General features: G+C 36.7%; 1 protein-coding gene across 1 annotated transcript; it reads right to left on the reverse strand.

Annotated features, from left to right (window-relative positions):
- Nucleotides 1-27,839, reverse strand: LOC123388824 (low affinity immunoglobulin epsilon Fc receptor-like). Its single transcript, XM_045069084.1, has 10 exons — nt 27,613-27,839; nt 26,211-26,258; nt 25,174-25,311; nt 23,049-23,181; nt 22,314-22,571; nt 20,300-20,514; nt 16,203-16,805; nt 14,336-14,611; nt 9,121-9,390; nt 1-125 (listed from the first exon to the last, which is right to left on the reverse strand). The coding sequence occupies exons 1-7, from the start codon at nt 27,826-27,828 to the stop codon at nt 16,599-16,601; spliced, it is 1,215 nt and encodes a 404-aa protein (XP_044925019.1). The 5' UTR covers nt 27,829-27,839; the 3' UTR covers nt 1-125; nt 9,121-9,390; nt 14,336-14,611; nt 16,203-16,598.
- Between the last annotated feature and the right edge of the window lie 54 nt (nt 27,840-27,893).

Here is a 27,893-nt window from a genome sequence, read left to right on the forward strand (position 1 = left end):
AGCAGCAGTACAGTTCAGGCATGTGATTTCATAATGCTGGAAATTCCCATCAACTCGATTCCAGAGAATCTCTATGGAAGAGTCTGTCACTTTGCCCTTGTGGATATCTGATGGCGATTCCAGACCTACCCAAAACACACAACACATTTAAATTCCATTTATATGTTTTCTAACTGGGTTTTTCTTTTAATTTATCCCTGTAAAGGGGAAAAAAAACCATAATTTCGGGTAAAGAATAAAGTTTATTAATCAACCATCTTTATATCCTAATTTAAAGTATTGTTTATATATCAAATGACAGTTTATCAAATATAATAACCAGTGGCAATACTCAGAGTCATTGAGAACACTGTAACAAGCAGCTGATTTTGTTTTTTGCCACAAAAACTACATAACAGGAAATTCACAGTGCAAACTGCATGATATCCAAAAGAAAAAAAAAGAGATTAAAGCTTTCTGAGTCTATTACCATACGCTAAAAAGGACAACAGAGAGAAAAATGTGAAGTCCAGACAAGGGAGTAAAAGAATCCTCTTTGTATCAAATATTGGCTAAAGCTAAAATCAAATCTTATCTGATGAGTTTTAATGGGTTATATTTTCAAATTAAAGATTCCATTCAGCATACGGAAAAAGAAATTTTCATAAAAACTAAAAAAAAATTGCTGCTTTAGATTGTCATCTTATATATCGATATATTTTGCCACTTATATCACAAAAATTGATATATTTAGATGATCAAGTACTAATTATTTTTAAAGACAAGAACTGTCAAATATAATGCTGCCCATAAAGATTTATAACACAAGGAAGAGACAGAGAATATAGATATGATATAAAAAGTATATAAAAATTGCAAACAAAAATAAAGTATAAACATATACTGAGCTGATTAAAGTACTATTACAGTATGTGACTGGTGATATCAGTTTGGGAGCATTTTATGAAAACTTGAGTTTAAACAGTAATGGAAAGATTACAATTCGAGAAGAAATGACACACAGTAATATAATAATATATGTGTACATTTAAAGAGTGAAAGAGAAAAACGTGAAGAACTTGGATATGTTATAGTAAAAAATATTACATTTTTAGGACTACATATGATTTTTGTTTGGCATTTATTACTCTGTGCCATTCATTTCTATATCTACTAGGTCAATAGCTTAGATGAATTTCATGTGTCTTTGATGGTGAAAATGAGTATTTGTAGAATTTATGAGTGACTTAAAGAAAAGATAAACCCAAAATTGATATGAAATTCAAAACGTAAGTATTGGGGCACCTGGGTGGTTCAGTGGGTTAAAGCCTCTGCTTTCAGCTCAGGTCATGATCCCGGGGTCCTGGGATCGAGCCCCACATCAGGCTTTCTGCTCAGCAGGGAGCCTGCTTTCCTTCCTCTCTCTCTGCCTGCCTCTCTACCTACTTGTAATCTCTGTCTGTCAAATAAATTTAAATAAAATTAAATTCAAAACATAAGTATTGGTATGAACAAATATAATACACACTAATTTTAAATATTCAAAGAAGTGGGGAAAATATATACTAGTTCTTTCCAGACAAAAGGCAGCATGGAGAGAGCGAACACATGCTAAGATTATATGCTTTGAGAGACACTATTAAGTGTCTCTAGACTCAAAAAATATAGCCTAGTTCTCATAATTTGCCTAAAACTATTCACATTCCTCACTCTTAAAATAAGTCATTTTAAGTTCTGATTAATATGCACATACATTTTTGTTAATGGATAGATATAAAAATTCAGGACTTGTCAATTTTACATAAAGTTAGCTCTTCATACTTGAGCAACGAAAGATCAGGCTCAGTAGAAAGGCATTTGTAATTATTTTAGAAGAGCTTTGAAAATAACTGCATTGAAGTAAATGTAGCTTACTAATATGAAATGGTACACAAAATCAAAATCAAGAAAACACCTAAATCCCAAAATACTTATTTTAAGATTTTATTTATTTATTTGACAGAGAGAGATAACAAGTAGGAAGAGAGGCAGGCAGAGAGAGAGAGAGAGAGGAGGAAGCAAGCTCCCCGCTGAGCAGAGAGCCCAATGCGGAACTCGATCCCAGGACCCCGAGATCATGACCTGAGCCGAAGGCAGCGGCTTAACCCACTGAGCCACCCAGGTGCCCCCAAAATACTTATTTTAACTGCAGGCACATAATACTTATTACTTAATTTAGTCCCACTGATGATGTAAACAAAAAAATTATATTCTGTGCCTGGGATTAAATTGCCAACAGTTATTTTATTGTCATGTTTCAAGGACTTGGTCATATTTGGCCCTCCTTCAATTACAACGTGTATGCCGTCAAACACTCCAATATCGGGCATTTGAACAAATAAGATTATAGAGGTACTATGGCTTTCATATGGGATGACAATTTGGACTGGTTTGGGATCTGAAAGATAAAAAGAGAGATTTATAAGTAGTGGCTTTTTTTTTTTTTTTAAGATTTTATTTATTCATTAGAGAAAGAGAGAGCACACAGTAGGGGGAGAGGTAGAGGAAGAGGGAGAAGCAGGCTCCCCACTAAGCTCGGAGCCTGACACAGGACTCGACATGGGGCTTGATCCCAGGACCTGGAGATCATGACCCAAGTCAAAGGCAGACACTTAACAATCTGAGCCACCCAGTTACCCCAGTGGGCTTTTTTTTTTTTTTTTTTTTTTAATTTCAAATCTATTTCTCTCCATTTTGTCTGGCATGTTCTAGAATATGCAAAAACACTAAAAGCCTGTGCAAACTTATGTTTACTATATCAGAAAAATAAGGTGGATATTCTGAAAGACTGTATGTACATATATATTGGAAATACTTGATTAACTTTCATTTTTTGATTCTCAGGAATAGTCTCCAAAACCTAAGAATCTGAGATTTTCTGATTTTTTTTTACCTTTTTTATATTTTTATTAAGCCAATGCTTTTGAAAACCTATATACTAGGAAGAGTGCTTAAATAAAGTTAAGTAAGGCCAGATTCCTGCATTCAGATTTCCCAATCTCAAGAAAGAGATATGCAAATCCCTTACTAAATCCCAAATGCATAGAGCTGAGCTGGTAACATGAACAAAAAGCTGTTGAGAAGAAAGGAAGAAAACAATTTTAGCAGAGATCATTGGAGAAGGCTTCCAGAGTCTAGGATGTTTTATCTGAATCTTAAAGGGTAGTACAGGTTAACCAGAAAGAGAATGTGTGGTGGTGAGAGGTGGTAAGAAGGGAATTTCAGACAAAGAGAAAAACGATGAATGAAGCATGGAAACCAAAAAGGAAATTGGGATGATTATCATCATCACTGTGTATTCAGGGAATATCATGTTCTTTCCTCTGTTTACTAGCATGACAAGTTACTAATCACTAGTCTTTGGTAACTATGGCAAGATTAGTCCCTAATCTTTGGCAGGTTACTAAGTCACTCTGTGTCTTGGTTTCCTCATTCCTAAAATGGGAAGGAGACTAGTATCTACTCTGCAAGGTCATTGTGATGATCCAATGAGAGACTGTATTTGTATACAAAGTGCTTAGTTCCAGGCTCAGGTGGTAAAAGCCCGGGGTACGTGAGGAACAGGGATCAGGCTGGCAAGGCCACCTCTGGGGCTGGGTGCTGTCTGCAAGAGGCTTTGCATGCCGTGCTATGGAGGTCAGACTCTATCCTGTGGGCACAGGGATTCTGAACAGATTTCATTTCATTTTTAGGAGCGCAGTCCTGGCAACAGTTTAGGGGAAGGATTCACTTACATTTCATACTCTCGCTGACCTCTCTGTAAGAGCTTTCTTGTACTGTAATCCTCTGCTGTCCTATTTAGAGCAGATTTGAAATTTCAGATGATTTCTATTCACATTTTTCCCCCCTCAGGTCAATTTTAATTTCAACTGTATTTGTGGATTATTGAAATACAACCTATATATCCTTATATGTGTCTTTCTTCCAAATATATATCTTCTTCTAAGACACATTCTGAGGAAATATTCTTTCTTCCAGAGAGTAATTGGACAGCCTTTGCTTTTCAGTTTTCTTTGTGACATCTGGTTTGATGTAATGGAACTTGTTTTAAGTCAATAATACTGTATTTGATAATGTGATTTTGCCAGTTTACCCAGAACCAGTACAGTGTAAAAGGATTTAAATACATACCTATAATTAGCATTCCAGAACATAAAACCTGTGCAATATGTCCATCAATTTGTTCATTTGTAACATAAATTTCTTGCCTTTTTTAGTCTGGGGAGTTATGAGGAAATGTTCAATGTATTAATCATAACAAATACCATATGGTTTACTACTGGGTTTACTGGGTTTCAAAGCATTTTTTACCATGTTTTTTTCTTTTTCAAGCTATATTAACTTTCCTTTTTCTGTCATCACTGATGCTTTTTGTGGGTTTCCTCTTTAAATCCCTTACAGCTCTCCTCAGTTACAAAGCTGTGAACAAAAAGTATGGTTTTTCCAAGGCGAGTCTGACATCCCACAAGTATCCAATCCATTTGAATGTGTGAGCAATGATATGAAAGTTTCTAAATCTACCTTGAGCAGAAATTAAATATCAGGAGATTGGAAATAAGTGGCCAGTGTAGTCATGGAAACAGTTCACTTCCTTGTTCCTAGGCACTGAAGATATCTTCTAAGGAAAGACAATGCTTTAAATAGGCATTATCTAATTTAGTTTCTAAACCTGTATAGTCTGTGACATTCTCTATAGCTGGTAAAGGTGGGGTTTTTCATCAGTTCCACTTGTTCGGGGAAATGGGACCAATGACATCAATAAATGACATATTACAGCAGAGGGACACCAAGGCTAGAAAAGTGGAAAACAAGACAAAGTTCTTTCTTCTCTTTAAAACTGTATCCTGAACCTCTGGAAACTCAAGTGAGAGAAAGTATTGCAAATTAATCAATTAATTAATTGTATTGTCATATTCTAGAGACATCTAAGTGTCTCCACTTTCGTGGCTGTGACCTTTATCCTTACCCATTTTCCTGAAAGAGATCTTTTTTTTTTTTTATGTTAAACTACTCATCTTTATTAACAGCATTTAAGTTAAAAAAGAAAACAATTACATTAGTAAATTATAAAACTTTTTCATTTGGGACAAAAGGGTTGGATTGTCATGGTAACAGTCATCAAATCACCATAGCCAGAAAGACAAGAATCAATATGGAGTCCTCCTTCCTCTCCATCCCAAACCATATACAGTCTACACTAAGTTCCTTTGTGTGTGCCCCTTTAATAACTCACATATCTGTTATTCCTCTTCACCATTTCTGCTGTTGCTCAATTTACATGCTCATCTACTAGTGGACCCCAGCAATAATCTGTACTATTTCTGATCTCCTGGCTTATCCTTCATATCCTAGCCTTCTTGTTTTTTATTTATTTTTATTTTTTATTTTTTATAAACATATAATGTATTATTAGCCCCAGGGGTACAGGTCTGCCAATCTCCAGGTTTATACACTTCACAGCACTCACCATAGCACACACCCTCCCCAATGTCCATAACCCAACCACACTCTCCCCCCCGCAACCCTCAGTTTGTTTCGTGAGATTAAAAGTCTCTTATGGTTTGTCTCCCTCCCAATCCCATCTTGTTTCTTTTATTCTTTTCCTGTCCCCCAAACTCTCCACGTTGCATCTCCACTTCCTCATGAAAGAGATCTTTTAAAAGGAGTGAAAGCAGTGGGGACTATATGAGGTTTTGTTGACTTTTTTTTTCAATATAAGATAAATGGAACAAGGCTAAATTCAAAGGGTTTTATTATGGGCAAGGAAGAATGAAGTCTCAGAGATTTCCAGCCTATCTTAATATTTATCCTTCTATACTGAGAGGGACAGAAGGAGACTCAAATGCCAGCTCTCCCTCCCTCAAGAAAAAGAGTACCTAGTTCCTCCAACAATGAGAGACTACATAAACAAACGGCTTTACTGTGGCTGAAACACTAGGGATGCTCTTCACGCCTCAAGCCACCAGTCCAGTCCTACTGAGAAAATAAAAATCGTCACAATAATAAACATTTTCAGAATGCTTGCTTGGTGTCTGAGCCCTTAAATTTTATTGATTTCATACAGTAGATAAGATTATCATCATTCCCATTTTAGAGAGAAGGAACCTTAGGGCCAATAAAGCTTGAGGGACTTTCCAGTGGGTATAAGCTGATAATCGTGGAGCTGGAATTCCAGCTGAGACAATCCAGTCCCAAGGTCGGTGCTGCTAAGCACTGCCTCCTCCCAAAGGTCACATGTTACAATTCATGTGCACCAACATAATAACTGGAAATCAAATCTGGCTAGTTATTTTCAAGATAATTTAGAGTGATGGACAAATATGTTTCAAAAAGAAAAGGGAAGTCAATGAAGATGTGAGTTTTATTTTCTTCTCTGCTTCTCAAAAGGTCATTAACAGGTACAGGTTTCTCTATGCTTTAACCATCTCAAATTGTACGGAAGAAAGAGAAATGGGACATGGTAGGTAACAGTTATCAACAAATGTTTGTTGAATGGATGCATACAGAGAATTAATTTCTGTTTATGCACCTTGGGATAGATTAATATATATCATCTGAGACAAATAAAAATGATGAATGGTAAATAATCTGATGGCACCAGTAGTGCTTCTAAGGTTAAGAACAGAATAGAAAAGCTAATAGAATTATAAGAAATAGTGATATGCTTGAAGAAACTAAAGACAATTCACCAGAAAAAGAAGAAACTGTAGAAACCAGGAACACCTAATGGCTATTTCCAAACAACTGATGTCCTTTCATGTGAATCAGGGAGTAGATGTGCTCTCTTTGTAATGCTTCTGGAAACAAACATGGTCTTATAATAGAGAAAAATTACAGGGATGCATTTACAAAATAATGAGAGGCTCTATGCTAGGAATCACATATCAGGTAGGGCATTGGCAAGAAGATTTCTATCTTAACTTCAAACCCCCAAATTCTATCATTTTTCCTAGTATTTATATATGTTAATCATGTTTCAGCCTGCATGCTAGAGAGCAGTTTTACAAATGTGTTTGAGTTAAACAGAGTTAAGAACTGTCGGACACCTGGAGATTCCAGGCTGAGTAAGATTTCAAAGAAGCTCACTTTCTAGAAAGGGAGATAAAATTTTTATATTTTAGATATCAGAGGGTTGAAATCTCCTGAGTTCCCTGGACTCAAAGAAAAAAATAGGACTTTAGAGCTGGAAGTCAATTTAAAAATGTATTCAATGATCTAAATTTTTAAGAGAAAACTTAGGCACCAAGACACTGTGGGGACACTCTAACCCCATATTGTTAATAGTTGGTTCATTTTCCATTTATGAATTTTAATTTTAGTACTTCCATTCTGCCAATAAAAATTTTGGGGTTGGGCATGAAATATATTTTTTTAGGAATATTTCTTTTTAGGAATATCTTTTTTTCAGATGTTTTCTTTTTTCCTAACCTTTTCCTATGATAATTATCTTCAGGCACATTTTCTCAGAAATTTAAGTATGGAATAGCTATAGACAAATTTAGTTTTAGTCTTCTTTTTTTTTTTTATTAAGTTCAGTTAGCCAGCATATAGTACATCATTAGTTTTTGATGTAGTATTCAATGATTCATTAGTTTTAGTCTTTGGAAGACAAAATGGTAAGATTTGATGTGGTTGAGTGTGGACACTACTGGTACATAATTTTTTGGACCAAGTCATTTTTCCCATCAAGCTACCCTACTATTAGCCAAAAAGGCCTGTGAGGTCTAATCTTCTTTCCTTTCTCAGAGATACCTCTTTCTACCCAAATCAGATACAAGTAAAAACAAAACAAAACAAAACAAAAAAAACCCTTCCTTTATTCCTCACATGCACTCTATCACCAAAGCTCAGACTTCCTACTTTCACACTATAAAATATATCTACTACTTTCTATCTGCTCTTTCCCATCCTTGCCCACCATCATCTTTTCCCTAAATTCTAGGACACTCTTACCCAGCTGTCCTACTTCCATCCCTGACCCTTTACAAATCATTCTTTGCACACAATCAGGGGGGAATTTTTGTAACAGCTCACACCATCACTCTCCTGAATAAAACTCTGAATGGCTTCCCATTGCCCTCAAAACAAACTCAAAAGCACAGCCTATAAGATCTCTGTGATCTTACCCCTGAATACCTCTGCAATATCATTTCATATTCCTCTTCTCCCTCTTCATTAGACACAGCATATTACAGCCTTTTTTAGTCTCAGATACACCAAACGTTTCCCTGTTTATAGCCTTTGTGCCTTTACACTGGGTGTTAGTGCCTACCGCACCCTTCATCCACCTGATCGCACTGTGGCTCCTTCTCATCCATTAGGTAACTCCCATTACAGTCCATCCACACCAGAACCGCCCACCCCTCTTCAGTTACATCACACCACATTGCTTTTTCCCCTCCTAATGTTTAGCACAATTTATAACTATCCAAAAATATTATTTATTTACTTGTCATTTCTTTTCTTTCTCCTTCCTTAATAGATTTGTTTTGGCATTTTTTATTTTAATTTCTTTTTTTAGATTTTTAATGATTACATATTGCATGAATTAACCTTATTCGAGAAAGAACATGGAGATTTGTTGTTGGTTTGGTTCTAAGCCTTTTAAATACTGTCAGTATTTTCTCTCAATGTACTGCAACAGCATGCCTTTATAATAATAATTACAGACATTCATATAGCTATGTGTCAGGCACTGTTCTAAGCCCTCACCTTTATTAAATCAGCTATTCTCAGGAAAATCCATTCAATATGTACATACCATTATTTTCTCCCACTTTAGAAATGGGTAAATTAAGGCAAAAATATGTTAAATACATTGCTCATGGCCACTCAACTAGTTTGGCCCAGATTCTGACTTAGGCGGTGTGGCTTTAGGGTCAAGTTTCTAATCAAAAACAATGTTGCCTTAATTCATGCATTAAGCATTCTCAGGAGAAGAGGAATGCAAACCACTCCAGGTCCTGGGCTACCATTAGATAAGCAACCAACAATCTACTTAAAAAGATAAAACCTACTACCAGAGGGATGTGTCAGGGAATGTTCCACAATAGCCCCAAATCAGCAGATATCTGTTATGAATGAAAAACATTTGATTCTCACTTAGAGTCTGTTGAATGGTTACCAGCTCACTCAAATTTCCATTCATCACTGTTGCCATTCCAATGTCATATGTCATCCCAGGGGTTAAATGATCAATCTTTAATCTATTGGCATTCCTTACAAAAAGCTTCAGGACTTCTCTTATATCTGATGAGGGTTTGATTTGAATGTAGACCTCTTGGCCATCTGGTGGGGATTCCCACTGAAGAATTATACTGTCCTCTCCCACATCTTCAGGTTTAATGTGAACCTTCTGAGGAGGATTAATACCTTCAAAAAAACAGATAAGTAGATAGACTTATCTTAGTTTATTGTTAGCATTACTCTTGTTCTGGAGTAAAAATGTCTTAATCCAATATTAGTTACTGTTTACAGTAAAATTTAGCCAATCCCTGCATCACCATGACTTAAAATAGACTCAATTTTAGAGAAAAATATGTCTTGTTATTATTATGTAAGATTTGTCAATAAGATTAAGCATATTGCACATTAAGGAAATCTAGAGTCTTTGACAAATTCTTCAGATTTTAAAAAAAAGATTTTATTTATTTATTTGACAGAAAGAGAGAGAAATCAGAAGTAGGCAGAGAGGCAGGCAGAGAGAGAGTCAGAAACAGGCTCCCCACAGAGCAGAGAGCCCGATGTGGGGCTCAAACCTAGGTCTCTGAGATGATAACTTGAGCCGAAGGCAGGGGCTTACCCCACTGATCCACCCAGGTGCCCCAAATTCTTCATATTTTTAAGAGTTCCATCAGAGTAAGGTTTCTATTGCCAAGGTTTATTCCTTTTTTTCATGTGCATGGCATCGAAATACCAGGTGCAGTTGCCGGGGGGAGGGGGTTTGGGAGAAGGGGGTGGGACTGGACATGGGGAGGGTATGTGATTTGGTGAGTGCTGTGAAGTAAACCTGGTGATTCACAGACCTGTACCCCTGGGGATAAAAATATATGTTTATAAAAATAAAAAATTAAAAAAAAAAATAACAAAGATCACTGCCTTATGCAGTTTATATTGTAATGGGTGGAAATACACAATAAACAATCATAAAATAAATGTAAATATTATATAGTACTTTAGATATGATAAGGCTAAGGGAAAAAAGAAAAAGTAAGCTAAGGCTAGGGAGCCCAGGAAGGAGGTGGCTTTGGGGGGAAGTTGTGGTATTAAATAGGGAATCCAGGGCAGGTGTCTTTGAAAGGATGAGATTTTGAGCTAAGCATTGGAAGGAGGTTAAGAAAGTAGAAGATGTGGTTTATATATACAATGGAATATTACTCAGCCATTAGAAAGGATGAATACCTATCATTTACATTGACATGGATGGAACTGGAGGGGATTATGCTAAGTGAAGTAAGTCAAGCAGAGAAAGACAATTATCATATGGTTTCATTTATATGTAGAACATAAGGAATAGCTCAGAAGACCATAGAGGAAGGGAGGGAAAACTTAATACATCTTTGAATACTACATCAAAAAACTAATGATGTACTATATATTGGCTAACTGAACATAAAAAATTTTAAAAAGATAAATATTCAATATCTGGAAGAAGAGTTTTCCAGGCAGGGGGAAAAAAACAGCTAAAATAAAAGCTTTTACATGGTGGGAGTTTACTTGTTATCTTCAAATACAGAAAACCAGAGTGAAAGGACAAAGTAGTAGAATGAGGTCAGGGGATAACAGAAACCCAGAGGTTTCATGGGCTTTTACTTTGAACAAAGTAGGTAGCAACTACACTTATGTGCAGAAGCATGATCTCGCCTAAATTTAAAAGAATCACTTGGGTGTTAACGTTAATAACCAACCCCACAGAGAGCCAATGGTTGAAACAGAGGAGGCAAGCCCAGGACTCCTGGCGAGAGAAAGTGGTGGCCTGGATGACAGCAACCATAAGGAAAACAGGGAGAAGTATTCAGATTCTAGATTCATTGCAAAGATAGAAACAGTAGGATTTCCTGACAGCTAGGGTGTAGGCTGTAAGAAAATCAGAAGAGCTGAGGATGCCTTCAAGGTTTTTGACCTAAACAACCGGATGAATGAAATAGCCATGAACTGACCTGACATAGTTGTAGGTACAGCAGATTTGGGTGGAAACATCTGTAGTTCCATTTTGGACATATTGGATTTAAGATGTCTATCAGATATCCAAATAAGATGTATTACTGTAAACATATATAAGTCTGAAGCTCAGGAGTAATGTCTGGGGGCTGAAGATATACACTTGGGAGTTATTAACATGTAGATTTTTTTAAGACTTTGAGACTGGTATTTATCCTAGAAATAGTTATAACTTTATATTACTTTTCTAATTTCTGAAGGTATGATATCTATTTGAAAATAGGCTGATACCAGGTTGTCGTTGCTACTCTTACAGAAAATCATCAGAGAGCTCTTGATAGTCGATCATAATAACTGAAGAAAATACTTGGGGCTAATTAGCTCCTTATACAATTTACACGACTATCAACCGCTGTGATTTTTAATACTATACAATTCTCTCAAAATAGTAATCCCCTCCTTTTAGGCTTAATTGTTTATCCCATGTCATATACTTCCTTTGAACTTTCAAGAGTTCACCAAAACCAAGATCAATCATTAATTTATGTCCAAGAATACTTATGTAATTTTAAACTGTTCAGTAGTTATACTTTAAATAATCTTCAAAGAATTCTTTACAATTTTTGTCATTAGTTTGTTCCCAAAAACTGTAACTTGACTTTTTAATCTGTTTTGAGATTCACTTCCTATCAACACAATAAAGACTGACCATATTTTTAGTTCTCAGGAAAATATCACTCTGGGTCAGACCCATAATCTGCTCATCCTATACCGCTTCACAAAACTGTAGCTGGTCTGACTAGAGGCACTGAAATTAATTATGTATATAAAAATGATCAGAGAATGCTAGAATAATCCAATTAGACAAGCTGCCCACAAGATTCCAGGGTGAAAAACAACTTCAGATCTTTGTTCTTGTGTGATTGAAAAAACTCACAAACATTTATTTCAGTGCAGGACTTAGATGAAATCTATGAATGCCACACACAAGCAGAGATTGAGGAAAAGATGAGATCTGGTAAGTCTGTGATAGCCCTATAATTACTCACAGAAATTTCTGTTTATGCATGTGCATATTTATGGGCAAGGGTCCATTAATCTTTCCACATTCTCAAAAGACTTCATGATCCATAAAAGTTAAATTTTACTGAATAAAATATACTCCTTAATATGTATGAAAGCTCTTCCTATTCTGTGCCTAGCTTAGCTTACACTTTCTAGATTCTCTGCAAGCCCCCGTACTTCAGCCTTGCCAAACTATTTGCCAATTTGCTAATGTTCAAATGTCAGTCCTTTCTAAAAGTTCTGGCTTTCCCAGGTATGGCTACCTAGATGCCTCTTTTTTGGTCCTCTCTGCCTGTGCACTTGCTGTTTGCCCTACTCACAGCATCCTCTTGCCTCGCTACTGCCCCCTGGCTAACTCCTATTCTTCCTCCTGAAGCAGTGCATGACTCCACCAGAAGACTTCTGGGTTAACTGATCCTTCTTATGGGCCCATAGTCCCCAGAGCAGAACCCCTATAGTTGCAACTATAAGACAGCATTATCACTGTTTTTTAAATTACTTGTCTCACTCTATTAGCACATAGCCCTTTAAAGTCAGAAGCTAGGTTTTATTCATCTTTGCATCTCTAGTACCTATTATCATTCTAGTCTAGATACTAGTCATCTCCAGTACCTATTACTGATACTAAAAAAATAACATATTGAGTGAATAATGAATGAAAAAAGGATATTGCCTTAAGCTTAAGAATAAAAGAACACGGGATTACTAATTTCCACATATGCACTGCTATGTCAGTTTACAGTTAATACGCAGAGCAAATGACCCCAAAATTAAAAGTGCAGACCTACATGTACCTTCTTCCTGTCCCTCTAGTAAGCAGGTATATGCCATGGAAGATTCTAATTTGACTTCAAAATGAACAAATCTATGAGAAATCCTCCTAGTCTTCCTGTCAGTTACAAATGGAAACATTTACAGAGAAGAGACCAATGGCTACCGGAGAAGATCTGTATTGGAGAGTAGGCAAAAGGGGTAAAGGGGGTCAAGGGCAGCATGAGGGAGGGTAACTAGACTTTTGAGTGATCACTGTGTAGTGTACACAGATGTTGAATTATAATATTGTACACATGAAGCATATATAATAAAAAAAGAGAAAAAGAAAAGAAAGCATCTTCATAAGTGTAATAGAGTCAACCAAGCATTTATCCATTGAAGGGAGCTTTGTCTGAGCTCAAGGAAGAGAAAAAATTGGCTATCTACTATCCATTTGGAAAAATACGTTTGCTTAGGATTTGCAACACTGAATACATGTATGTTAAGCATTTGCATTTAGTTCTCCTTAAATAGCACCTTTTGTTTGTTTTATTTTCAAAGTATTGCAAGTATTCCCAATAAGTATGAGAAGGCTAATTGCTATATGGCTGTGCACATTTTGCATTTCTCCTACCTTGGTCTAGCATGTTTGAATTTTAGCTATTCTGACTTGACTGGAATTTCAGATAAAGAACTTTGCATATAGGCATGTTAAATACACATGCACAAACAATACAATTACAAACAATTACACACGCAGGAATATACTCCAAAAAGTGTTTAGCTATGCGTTGTTTCATATAATACTCTAATCTCTTTTTTAAAAAAGTGACTCATAGGAGTATACCTACTGCTTTATTAAAAGATAGGTTACTCTAATGATTATGTTCCAGACAAAAATTCAAAATTGGCATGTGGAGGTGAAGGATTAGAAATGCAATTGCCCAAAGTCCTGGAGTGATACTGCCCCCTAGAGGTGAACTCCTCACACTGTGTAAGAAAATGAATTTGAGTAAAAGAATATGCAGACCAATTTGTTGGATCTAGAAGTGGATGAACTAATCTTCTTCATGTTTCATGATAACTTATTTCCCAGCCAAGGCTATTATAAGAAATATGTCTTCTAGGAACTCTGGTAGGAACAACGCAGATGTTTAAAGAGTTCATGTAAATCTAAATGAATTTAGTCCATAGAATCTATGCTAAATTTTGATTTAACACTCAAATGTTTAACTGTATTTATACCGATGAAGGATCAACATAATTAAACTTCAGCAGATAAATTTCAAAATATGAAGTTTAAATTTTTTATTAAAAGGCAAAATCGGCCTGTGCTTACCTGTAACGGCTGAGATAGGTCTCTCAAAGCAGCTTAAAGTTCCTCTTTCCCCAACACTGAATAGATATATCTGATAATGATGGAAAGATTTCAGATCTCCAATTTTCACTGATGTGCTGAATTTTTCAACAAGCACCTCTTCTGATGTGCTGTTTTCCACATCCAAAATAGTCACAAGATAATGGTGAAAAGACATAAGATCTGGAGGATTCCAGTGTAAAAATACTTCTGTTGGGGTCACAAGAGTCACTGTGACATTCTGAGCTGATAATGGGCCTGGGAGATTTCAAAAATCAGAAAAATAGATCATATTAGTGATATAATGTGGCAGAGTACTCTAGCACCTCTCAGTACTTCCCTAATATTCTAGGTTGGAGAAAAGAAAAACTGGATTTTGAGACCTAGCTTTTCTACTGTATGTCTCTACTCCCTGAGTAAATTATTTACTTTCCCTGAGCCTCTATTTTTTTTGACTGTACAATGGGAATTACAGTAGTAGCGATATTGGAACATTATTAAGAAGATTAAATGAGATAAGGAATGGAGAGCACTTCACAAATCATTTGACCTCTGTTATTGGTTCAATCATTATTTTTATAACAAAACCACCAAAAATGGCATTTCTGGCATTCTGTGATCATATCTTAAATGCCTCTTAATCCTTCTGCCCTGTCAGACTAGAGAGCAGGGACTTCCTATTCCTTATTCTTCATTTCTGTCATCACTAGACCTCAGGTATTCATCCTTGCAGAAATCTTTCCCTACACCAAAGCATTTCAACCAATCCCAGTCAGTGGTTTTTCTAATCCATCTTTCCAGATTAATTTTCTTTAAAAAGCACTTTGCCCATATCAACTTCAAACCCATATCCATCCCTAACCTCCAAACACACACACACACACACAGAGTACACTCATTCCTTTCTATCCTTTCTTTAGAAGCAATAGCTCAAGAGTTAAAACAAGACCATCTGGGTTCCTGTGTGGCTAACAAAGCATGTTCCTCTAGTCAGTTTATTTAACCTTTCCGAAGCTCAGTTTTCTCATTTCTATATAGCTACTCCCAGGGCTGAGGTACGACCTTTGTGAGATTATGCATTAAAAGTGTTTCGTAAAAGGTAAGGCGAGTTTTAGAAACTGCACTTAATGGATTTCCAATGCTTCTAAGGTCAAGTCCAACTATCTGAGATTCACACCCCTGGCACTCCCAAATCTGGTACACTTCACCACTCCAACTGTTTTTACCTTCATGCCTGAGGAAATCTTTTCCAGTTAACCTACACTATTCTTTCCCCACAAACTGCTGTCTCCATACTTTTGCTCACAATGTGTTTTCCTTCAAGTTTGAAGCTAAGCCTCCCCTTTTCATGAGTCTTCCCATCACCCATCTTCTGAATTCTAGAAAGCACTTATTAAATGTATCACTAAGTGACTGATAATTTAGGCTCCTACATTTTCCTACACTTTGCTATCTTTTGTTTGCTTTTACTTTTCTTCCTTACTAATTCTCTTCATTGCAAGTCTCCCCAAATCCACAATGCATGTCTGTTTATCTCCTGCTCTTAGTACATATCAAAACTTAAGTTCCAAAAAAAAAAATGTCTCAATTATCCACTGTGGGCTGGACACCAGTCTAGTCTGTGTTGTTAAGACAAGTAAGATATAGTTCCTGCCCTTATGGCTATCTAGTTTAATAGCAAAGTCAAAGACATAAACAGATCCACTGTAATTTAAAATGGTTAATGGTTAAAATGGCTAAAGATCTAGGTCAAGAGTGTTATGAGAAAATACCAAACCCTCAGGAAATATCTGCTAGTTATGATATTCAATAACTGAAAAATCACATTTTCAGAGATTTTGTAACTTACGTGTTTCAACAATAAATACTGAACTTAACATAGTTCTTGCCTCCCATTCATTTACTGCAAAGAGTAAAAATCTGTAAATATGGCCAGGAAACAATTTGGTAATTGTTTTTTCTGTGGTATTTGGGGATATGCTTTCAAAATATTGTTCTTCTGTATAATCTAAATAATACTTAATGATAATTTTATATCCCAGTTTTAGCCACTTATTCAAAGTGTTCCAAACATTCCGATTATGCCAACCAAATACAACTTCAGTTGTTCCAACATCCTTTATGTGGATCAAAAGGTTTTCCTGCAGAGAAGGTGCTGGAAAAAATACAGAGGAGGATTGTTTGTAATTAAAAATCATAATTCTATCTTTACAATAATGACAGTGAGCTACATGGTATAAGAATATTAATAAAAATAATTACGTTCATATTTACAAATATATGGCAGTGGAACATAACAGAAAAATCTTGTATAGAAATAGTTTGATCCAGTTGCATTTTGTTGCAAAATGTAGCAATCGGTTTCATTCTTGGGTAGCATTGGAAAAGAAAAGGTTTCATTTTTCTTAAGGCCAAAAGATGATCCATCTGTCCATGTGAGATGACTGTCCTTCTGAAATAAGATGTACAAATTAAGCCGAGAACAAGAAACAGGTGTCATATCTTCAAATATATGTATCTGTCATGAATTATCAGAGCCAGAAACAGAGTTCACTTTTATTCACCCATTAGCCTTATGTCTTCAAGCAAATTGCTGAGTCCCACATTAAGCTTTTTTTTTAAAGATTTTATTTGACAGAGATCACAAGCAAGCAGAGAGGCAGGCAGAGAGAGAGAGAGAGGAGGAGGCAGGCTCCCCGCTGAGCAGAGAGCCCGACACGGGGCTCGATCCCAGGACCCTGAGATCATGACCTGAGCTGAAGGCAGAGAGTTTAACCCACTGAGCCACCCAGGCGCCTTCACATTAAGCTTTTATTTTCTCATCCATAAAATGGCTGTGATAATAGAACCAACATTCTAAATTAATTACAGAGGCAGTGCAGGTAAAGACCCAACACAATGCCAAGTATAGACCCCACTATTCATTACAGATTAGTTACTTTATTTCAGCTCACTGAATAAGCCAGAGGCATCAAGGGAGGTCGTTGATACCTTTCTACTACAGGATGTCACTGGTGAGTATCACCAACCTCAATGCTCACAGGTAAGAGATGTTAAAACAATCTGTTCCAATTCCACCTAACAGAATAGAAGAATACTCTTTCCTTGAAAAACTGCACATAGTGGGCTGCAGCTTAGCAAAAAGACAGAGGATTGGAGACAGTACACGTAAGTGGTCAGGGCACAAAGCTCTGGTCAGACTGACACAGATTCAAAGCCTGGCAGGGTCATCTCTTAGCAGTGTGACCAGGATTTTTCTGAGCTCCATCTTCCTTTATCTATAAATGAGAACAATAACAGTACTTCCCTCATAAATTTGTTGTGAGAACTAAATGAGAGTTACCGGTTTAAACTTTCTAGATTGGAAGACAGAACTATTAATCTTTCCTTCATCACATTCCTGCTGAGTGCCAGGCCGTAACTGGAAGCTGGGGTAGAATGATGAATAAGACACTGTCTTTATCCTCAAAGTTGAGTAACAAACTCATACTTATTCAGCAAGAGTGAATGAGGTGATGTCTTTCACTACCTGCCACAGGGATTATAACCAGGAGGTGACTTTGATGTTAACCTCAAGAGACCAGCTTAACGTAGAGGTTATAGAATATAATGGTTAAGAGCAGACTCTGATGCATGTCCACATGGGCAAGCTAACTCCCTGTGCTCCAATTTCCTCATATAGCATACAAGTAAATCACACAGAATGGCGCTTTGCACTTAGGAGACACTATAGGACTCAGCTATTATTATAAAGGAAGTTTTTCTTAATAGTTACTTTGATGTTTCATTTACCTCCTAAATTATTTTTAAGTATCATAAAAGCAGAGACTGTATCTTAGACCCCTTTGAATAATTCACAGCAACCATCATGATACCTTGGGCACCCTCGCTTTGGCTGTCATGACCATATGACCTGAACCTGATACCAGAAGCCAGTAACAAGAACTACTGGAAGAGTACATTCTAATTTAACAGTTTATAACAATCATGCTAACAGCAGGAAACAACGATATACATACACTCACTGGTCTACTTGAAAAGAGACTGGCATGCTGGGAGGCCGGCTTGGGAGAGTCAGAGATGAACTGTGATTTGAGGAATCTTTATTAGAACTTCATTCCCTGACTATGAAAAGATAAAGGAGGCCCCAAAAGAGAATGATGAAAATGTGATTAAAGACTGTCAATAAAGGGCACCTGGGTGGTAGAGTCATTTAAGCTATGACTCTTGGGATTCACCTCAGGTCATGATCTCAGGGTCAGGCTTTGCACTCAGGGCAGAGTCTGCCTAAGACTGTCTCTCCCTCTGTCCCTCTCACCCCCTCTCTCAAAGAAATTTTAAAAATCTTAAAAAAAAAAAAAAAAAGACTGTCAATAGTTTTCCTCAAGCTGATGCAAAGTTCCACAGGGGGAAAAAAAATGGTATCAAACTGATGTGCCTTGGGTCTCTAGAGGTCAGGCTATCTGGTAGAGAACAGGTTTATTTTTGAGTGGAAGGAAATTTTTAATAAATGGATCATCAAGAAGAAAACACAGAGTAGACAGAGGTAACTATGCTATGCCTTGGGTTTTCCTACAAAAAGCTGACCAAAATGAAATTTCATGAGATTTTCCATAGTGATAAGAATGTTGGGAGAAAATCTCACACATTCCTTATTTCACTGGTATTGCATAAGATCTTTAGATCTTTCTATAACTCTTCTAGTAAAATTAAATTTCATGAACCTGGATGGTTTTATCGTTCCAATTTTAGTATATGTGCTGCCAAAGCAAGCACGAACCTGGATGTTTTAAATAAAAAAATAAAATGAACAAAATTTCTATATTCCATATTTTCAGTTTCACATTATTCTGTTTTTCACAGAGGTGAGAAATAGAGGAAGTAGAGCAGGTTGGTGGGAAGGAAAGGACAGTCTGGGCAATCTTGAAGTGTCTGTGGAAAATTCCTAAAGAGATAATCAGAAGAAAATAAGATAGGGGTGCCTGGGTGGCTCAGTCAGTTAAGAGCCTGCCTTTGGCTCAGGTCATGATTCCAGGATGCTGGGATCGAGCCCCGCATTGAATTCCTTGCTCTACGGGGACCCTGCTTCTCCCTCTCCCTCTGTCTGCCACTCCCCCTGCCTGTGGGTGCTCTCTCTCTGTCAAATAAAAAAATAAAATCTTCTTTAAAAAAGAAGAAAATTTGATGTCTGGAACGCAGAAGAGAAAAGTGGGCTACGTAAATACATAAGAACAGTTGAGCTAGGTGGTAAATAAGAAATGGATGACATCACCCACATTTAAAACAGGTCTGGGGAAGACCAAAATTAAAACAAGATCATGGGAAGAAATAGATGCCTACAAAGAGAGTGAAGGGGGTGGGAAGAGACAAATAGGCAGAGAACAGAGGGTTTTAGGTTGATGAAAGTATTTTGCATGATACCAAAATAATCAGTGTATGTCATTATACATTTATCCAAACCCAGAGAATATACAGTACTAAAAGTGAACCATAATGTAAACTTATGAATTTGGGGTGATTACAATGTTATCAGTATATGTTCCTCGGTTGTTAACAACTGTATCACTCTGGTGGGGGATGCTGATAACGGGGTAAGCTATTTATGTGTGGAGACAGGGTAGGTGGGAAATTTCTGGACCTTCCCCTCAATTTTTTTATGAACCTAAACTGCTCTCAAGACAGGTGATGGGGAGGCAAGGAGGGAGGGAAAGATTGAGATAGAGAAACGGAGAATGAAACAGTGTCTGGCTTATAAGAAGTACTCTAAATTTTTAGTGCATGATGGAAGAAGGAAGGAAGAGGGGGAGGGAGGGAAGGAGGAGAAAAGGAAGGAAAGAGAAAGGAAGAGAATGGTGGGGGGCGGGGAAGAGAGGAAGGAAGGAATTAGGAAGGAAGGAAGGAAACATAGCTTTATCATGATACATGCACTTCTTTACATTGACTAACCTTCAAGTCATTAAGACCAGCCCATATTATTATCTGATTTTTTGACCTGAGAAGTGAAATTATAAATTTTTTTTCCTCTTCATTTATTATATCCACAAGGTGTGCAGAACTTAAGGATAACCTACAGCGTCGCTGGGCTATATTCCATGGCACCCTCTCTTTGCTAATTTTGTAACAACTGTTTCTTAATGCTAGCCATCCTCGTGAACATGAACCTACCGAAAGAAAAATGTTCTGTGAAAGATGAATTCAGTAATATAACATTTCATTAGTACATTTCTTAACATTTATAGTAATTAATCATGAAAATCTCATAGCATTAATTGTGCACTTTCCCTGTAGTTCTCCCAAACCAGTAAAAGCACTAAAGTTGCTATTATTCAAGTAGCAAATGGGTTACAAACAATTAAAATAGTTTTAAGTAGTTTCTAAGAATTAATTATGCAGAATTATTGTCCAATTATAACTTAATTAAAATAAAACCACAGATTTTTTTCTTTTCTTTCTAAATCACTTTAGTTTGCCCTTTCTATCACTGCTATGTTGGCGGAGAAATTTTAAGTGTTTATTTTAGAGACTTTTCAGGTTTATCTTTATTTTAGAGAACTAGATATAACACTTGCTAAGAATTCTGCTCTCTGCTATTGCTACTTGACTTCAAATGGGTTCACTTTCCAGAAAACACTTGGACTTTTTCTCTAAGATTAAACACCATGGAAATACTGGGGAAAATATCAACCTATTGAGAGTAGATTTTTTAAAAAATATTTTATTTATTTATTTCCCAGAGATAGATCACAAGTAGGCAAAGAGGCAGGCAGAGAGAGGCAGCGGGGGGTGGGGGGCAAGCGGGGGGTGGGGGGAACACAAGCAGGGGGAGAGGATGAAGAAGGCTCCCTGCTGAGCAGAGAGCCCGATGTAGGGCTCCATCCCAGGACCCTGAGATCATGACCTGAGCCAAAAGCAGAGGCTTTAACCCACTGAGCCACCCAGGTGCCCGGAGAGTAGATATTTTATCAGTGTTTCAACCCAACATATTGGGGAGATGTAAGAAGGATCTTTTGAACAAACTGTTGTCCTCTTTTTTCACAGGGAGGAGAAGGAGATGGGAAGAAGGGATGCTTTAATTACCTTACTTTCTTTTTCTTACTGCTGACGTGTTTCTCTCTTTCACTTGTAATTGTATACTGGAGTTCAAAGTTTATTCCTATACAGGGTATTAAAATAGCCAGTGTGTTGCTGTTATTAGGGGTCTATGACTCTCTCCTTTTCTCTTAAATCTTTTTCACCATGTGGAGGAAGGAAGTGGATCTAGGAAGCCACAAAGAAGTTAAACATACATTCCCTTATCCCTTGGAATATTCCAAATTTTGGTCACATCCGACTGGGGATGAATAATGAAGAAGCCTTATATAGGATGAAAGATTGATATTTTTATGGATTTTAATGGATCTATTAATACCTGAAGATAAGACCATTCACTGATATTTTAAAGTCACCTAAAAAGCTATCAATAGTGGTGCCTGGGTGGCTGTCAGTTAAGTGTCTGCCTTTGGCTCAGGTCATGATCCCACAGTCCTGGGATCGAACCCCACCCACATCAGACCTCCTGCTCATCAGGAAACCTTCTTCATCCTCTCCCCCTGCTTGTGTTCCCTCTCTCACTGTGTCTCTCTCTGTCCAAAAAAAAAAAAAAAAAAAAAAAAACCTTAAAATAAAAGTTATCAATAGTTGCCAGAACTAAAGAAAAGAGAACCCACTTGGTTTCATTTTTCAAAAGTGGTGGAAGGAAACAAAGTTCTTAACCAGCTTGTTAAGTTCTAAATCCAGCTTGTTCAATAAATCAGTCAAATACCAAAATGATATAGTTAGAAAAAAGGAACTATGCTGGTTCACTTACAAGCAATTTCCTGTAGCTAATACTTGGCTCAGCCACTTTTGAAAAGAACAATACATCTACCAAGTTATCTACAAGATATATAATATATTAATAATGAACCCGATATTTGCATACCTGTTTCTACTTGAACATCCAGTCTCTGCAATATATTTATAAAATCCAAATACAACTGTTTAAATTCAAATTTAAAAGTATATAGGCTTCTAGGTTTTAAATTATCCCACTCATTAACTGTAACATTATTTGGCATAATTTGTGAAGAATTATTGAGAGATATTGACACTGAAATGTCATTGGAAGACAGTACACTCCAATTAAAAGAAACACTCGTGCTTGTCACTACTGTTTTAATATTGCTAGTTGAGAAACTACCTAAAAAAAAAAAGTCAAGAACAATAATTAGTTGGATTCAAATAAAACTGAATGAAACACAAAAGATGTTGAGTCACAAAAGAATGACTATGATAGGAGAGCAAATTATCTACTATAAAATACTTTCTAGACTATATGAGAGTTTCTTGTCCCCTGCTTAAAATAAATGACTTAGATTACAAATCTGCATTATAATATTTTTAGATAATCTAGATTGCATGTAACATCTCTGCTATGCCTATCTATTCATATTAGTACACATCAAATGTCAGAATTAAAATCTTCTTCTTAATATATAATTTCCTTTAAATTTTGAAATTTACATATGTTAAAAAAACACAAAACACTATCATCATGATGTAATTTTGGACCATTATATGACTGTTAATTACTACAAAATTCAGATTACCTGGTAATAAAATTGTTTCCTTTTTACAATTAGGCAATACAGACAAACAACAAATATATATTACTTACGGATTTTAAATGACTTTTCACTTAAAATTTGTCCATATTTTAGGGACTGTAGAATGATGTGATAGTCTTCATTTTCCTCTAATGTTATTGATTTTGAAAGCTCTTGTGGATTTACAAGAATGCTTTTGATATTCTGTAAATAATTAGATTCATCTGCTTAAGGAATGTTTATTAACTGAGTCAGGTATGTTCATTAAAAGTTTGACTTTTGTATATTTCTTTCGTAAGAAGCAATTTTTCGAATAGAATACAAATATATACATAAAATATTTATTTTTAACATAAAATGATATTACCTCAAATAATTACTCTCTGTATAACATATAAATTATTAAAAATATAATCATTCCTATGAAAAAGTTCAAGGGTAATTTGATTGACTACTTATTGAAGATATTTCATAAAATGCTCACATTTCACACACTAATGAAATAAGAGTAAGAAATCCCAATAACTGCATAGCAAAAGAAAAGATGAACAAAAGAAAAAGCCAATCTATGGAATAGGAGAAAATATTTGCAAACCACACATCTGATAGTGGGTTAATACCCAACATATATAATGAACTCCTATAACTCAATAACAAAAAGCAAACAAACAGCAACAAATAATCCAATTAAAATGGGCAAAGACCCGAAGAAATATTTTTCAAAAGAAGATATTCAAATGTCCAACAGGCATACGAAAAGGTATTCAATATCATTAGTCATCAGAGATATACAAATTGAAACTACAGTGTCAAAATGGCACCTATCAGAATGGCTATCATCAAAAAGAAGAGACAACAGATGCTATGTAGGGAAATGGAGAAAAGGGAACCCTTGGTGCAGTTCTGCTGAGAATATCAATTTGTGCAGCTACTATGGAAAACAGTATGGAAGGTTCTCAAAAAAATTAAAATTAAAACTACAAGAAGGATAGGAAACAAAATTACCATCCCAAAGAGATATCAGCACCCCTAAGTTCACTACAGAATTATCTACAATAGCCAAGATATAGAAAACAATAAAAGTGCCCATTGATAGATGAATGGATAAAGAAAATCTGGTATATACATGCTCAAACATAGACATACACAACACAGGGGAATACTATTCAGTTATAAAAAAGTAGAAAATCCTGCCATTGTGACGACATGAATGGACCCTGAAGGTATTATTACACTAAGTGAAATCAGTCAGAGTAAGACAAATACTGATCTCATTTATATGTAGAATTAAGAAAACTAAAATCATACAAATAGATCAGAGTGGTGGTTGCCAGAGCTGAGGGAATACTGGGTGAAGATAACCAAAAGATACAAATTTCTAGTTATAAGATAAATAATTTCTGGAGATATAATGTAGAACATGATGAGAATAAGTAACAATATTGTTGTGTACTTGAAGGTTGCTCCAGGGTAGATCATAAAAGTTTTCATCATAAGGAAAAAAGCTACTTGTCATTATGTGAGCTAATACATATTAACTAAACTTACTGTGGTCATCATTTTGCAATATACAGTATACAAATATCAAATGTCAGATCATTTCAATATACAAATATCAAATCATTATATCATATATACATACACATACAAATGTATCAAATTATATATACCTTAGACTTATACATGTTTTGTTTGTTTGCTTTAAAAAATTTTTTATTGGGATGCATGGGTGGCTTTCTATCTAAATAAATACATTTATATATTTTTATGCATTTATATATTTATATATATTTATATATACCTATATATTTTATTATATTTATTATGTATATTTATAAATATTATATATTTATAGTAACATATTTTATATATAAATAAATATATCTAAAACATACTGAGAGAGAGAGCACAATCAGTGGGAGAGGCAGGTAGAGGGAGGGTCCTGATGTGGAAACCCTATGCAAGGCTGGTTGCCAGGGCCCTGGCATAATGACCTGAGCTGAAGGCAGACACCTAAACAACTGAGCCACCCAGGCGACCCTAGGCTTATACAATGTTATATGTCAATTATTATCTCAATAAAATTGGAGAAAAAGGAATCTCAATAACCATCAAATTCCTACTATGATGTGACATTTAGTCCCAATACATTTACATTATGCTTACTTTTTGTCAGAGTCAAAAAAAAAGTCTTACTTTTTCAGCAAAATTATTAACAAGTTGGTATTTTAAAAAATAAAATTCAGGATTTCCTGCCTTAGGAAATTCATCCCATTCAATAAAAACTGCTGTTGTTTTATTATTCGTTGGCATATGACAGAAACTTTTTGAGATCTGAAATGGGAAAGAAAAGTAACTATAAAGATATAATAAAAATGCATTCTTGGTTATTATTAACCACTTCTATTTTATTAGAAAACTTACAAAAATGAAGCCCATAATATGTCAAATTATAACTGAAAAGTATCTCAGCAATCTCAATTTCTAAACATGAAATAGGTAACATCCCATTGGATACTTTATTTGTAAACATAATTTTGAAAATGACTTAAGAAAATAAGTAAAAATGAAAGCAAGGAAATTCAAGATCCATGTTTCTCAAAGTTGGAAATACCATGTTCCTGGGGTCAGGGAGAAAAGAAGAGACTCAAAATCACAGGAAAAGCACAGCACACCCTCCTGGTGTGTCCATTATGTACTTTGATCATAATGGCTACAGAGTTAAATTATTTCACAGACATTCTTGATAACACACTTGCAACAGAAATAAGTTAGAGTAAAAAATGCTTGATTCTGAGTTATTTTAGAGATTCAGTTTATTGCTACAGAAAGAAAGTGTTAGCAACTGAGACAAAACAGCTAGACCACAGGATTAGAGATGTATTCCTTAGATGATTAAAAAAAAAAAAAAAAAAGACCTCAGACCTCAAGAGAATGATATACTTAATCAAAATTCCTACCAAAAATAACTTTAAAATGCCTCACTATACCATGAATCTTACCAATTTCTGATCTCTCTTCCCACAGATTTTTCCCAACACAATGTGTAAGCAGTGAAAACAGATGCCATTTACATGTACAAATCTGTGCAACATCTAGCAGACAGCCCAATGCAGGGAGGGATCCCAGGACCCTGGGATCATGACCTGAGCTCAAGGCAGAGGCTTTAACTGGCTGAGCCACCCAGGTGCCCCTAACTACTTATTTTTTTTAAATGCTCAAAAATGTCTTACCTTAACAACATATTGTAACCAGAGCAATAGAATAATTGATTTCTCCATCTGAAAAATAAAGTATATTCAGCTCAATTAAACATGTATTTTTTTAGCCTCAAAACTAAATCATTGGACATTCTTTAGATGTGTATGTATATCACTTCAATGTCATCTTTTCAATTTAGACTGTTCATCCAACTGAATGTTAAAGCATTAATAAGTAGGTGCTGCTTAATATCCTCCATCAAATAAAACTGGAATCGCCAGTACTTTCCAACAAATTACAAAGTAACTTGCTTCTAGAAGCTGCTATAATTAAGTATAAAGGAGGTGTTAGAAATAAAATGAATTATCAGGCAATTACAGGAAATTGTATCACATTGTGTGAAACTATTTAATCTTAATTGTTGGAAATTTAGAACACCTACACACTGCTACTTCATGGAAGTAATTTCTCACATTTTAACATTACACCATCGTTAAGAAAAATATTTCAGAACTATTGACGAACTGGGAAAAACATTTAAGTCTTTTCAACTTAGTTTATTTTTAAAGCACATTTATCTAAAAAGCTTGTGTCACTTTTCCTAGGAATCTAGACTCTCTGGGTAACTGAGACCTTTCCATTCAACGAAAGATATAACGGAAAAAAATTAACAGACTTGGTATTATACATATTTCTAAAACTGATAATATTTAAACAGGTACCCAGGATCCATTTTAAAACCCCTAGAGAGCCCACTGTAAAGCGAATTCCTTCCTACAAAATCCTTAGTTCCTGTCACGCTGTTTACCTGAGATAAAAGTCAACCCCGTTAAAAAATACGTAATAATCCAATCCAGACACCTGCACAAAAGTGCAATGTTTAACCTTGTTCATTTCCCCCCAACCTGAGGTAACTGTACTATCCGCGGGGCTGCGGTATCCACCTCCCGCGCCAGCTCTCCAAGTGAGAACTAGCATTGCGAAAGCTGTGCCCCCTCCTAAGAATGCCAACGTGGAAAGATCTCTCCGGGCTGCCTGCTCGTCAAGTCCAAGTCCCCGCTCAAATTCAAATCTGTGGAGTCACAGGGTCCGCGCCCGGGACGGAGAAAGAGAGCGGCTGCCCTGGGGCGCACTGGTTTAGAAAGAGGCCGCGGGAGCCCACTTTGGGCGGACGGAGCGCGCAACAGGGTTGAGAGAAAAGGCCTCCGGTTGTAAGGATGGCCGCGCTGGGGTCGCGGTGGGGGTGGGAGCGTGAGACCGCGCGGAGGGCAGAGCCCAGAGGTCCCGGCGCGGGACGCCCAGCGCAGCAGCGGGTGCGGGCTGGAGTCCACGCCCGCCCCGCCGCGCAGCCGCCCGCGCTTTGCACGGTTCGCGCGCAGGTGCGGGGCCGGGCAGGCGCAGACGGCGGGGCGCCCCCTCGCCGCCGCACCCCACCTGGCGCCCCGCGCTCCTCGCAGCCTCCTCCCCGAGGCTCCAGCTCTTCCCGCCGCTGCTCGGGCTCCGCCGGGTCGCGTTCCCGCCTGGAGGCCCTGTCCCTCGGTTCATTAAGAGAACGTCTCCATGGAAACGCCGAGAGGCGGCGGGGGGGAAGGGGAGTGGGAGGCGAGCCCGGCGACGTCGGTGTGTGGAGGAGCCGGACGCAGTCCGCATGGAAGAAGGGAGGGAAGGGGCGGGCGGTGACGGAGAACCCGAGTGGGAAATCCGGCCTCTCGTGA

This window comes from Mustela putorius, unplaced genomic scaffold (genome assembly GCF_011764305.1).
Source record: "Mustela putorius furo isolate JIRA1106 unplaced genomic scaffold, ASM1176430v1.1 tig00003911_pilon_pilon_pilon, whole genome shotgun sequence".
Classification (NCBI taxonomy): domain Eukaryota; kingdom Metazoa; phylum Chordata; class Mammalia; order Carnivora; family Mustelidae; genus Mustela; species Mustela putorius.

Excerpts from the sequence above, each read along its gene's own strand:
- LOC123388824 (XM_045069084.1), bottom strand. The coding sequence starts at position 27,828 with ATGCGGACTGCGTCCGGCTCCTCCACACACCGACGTCGCCGGGCTCGC. Across the intron at positions 25,312-26,210 it reads GGTTACAATATGTTGTTAAG|ATCTCAAAAAGTTTCTGTCA; the intron begins GTAAGACATTTT and ends TTCCCATTTCAG. Across the intron at positions 16,806-20,299 it reads CTGGTCTTAATGACTTGAAG|AAGGACAGTCATCTCACATG; the intron begins GTTAGTCAATGT and ends ATCTTATTTCAG.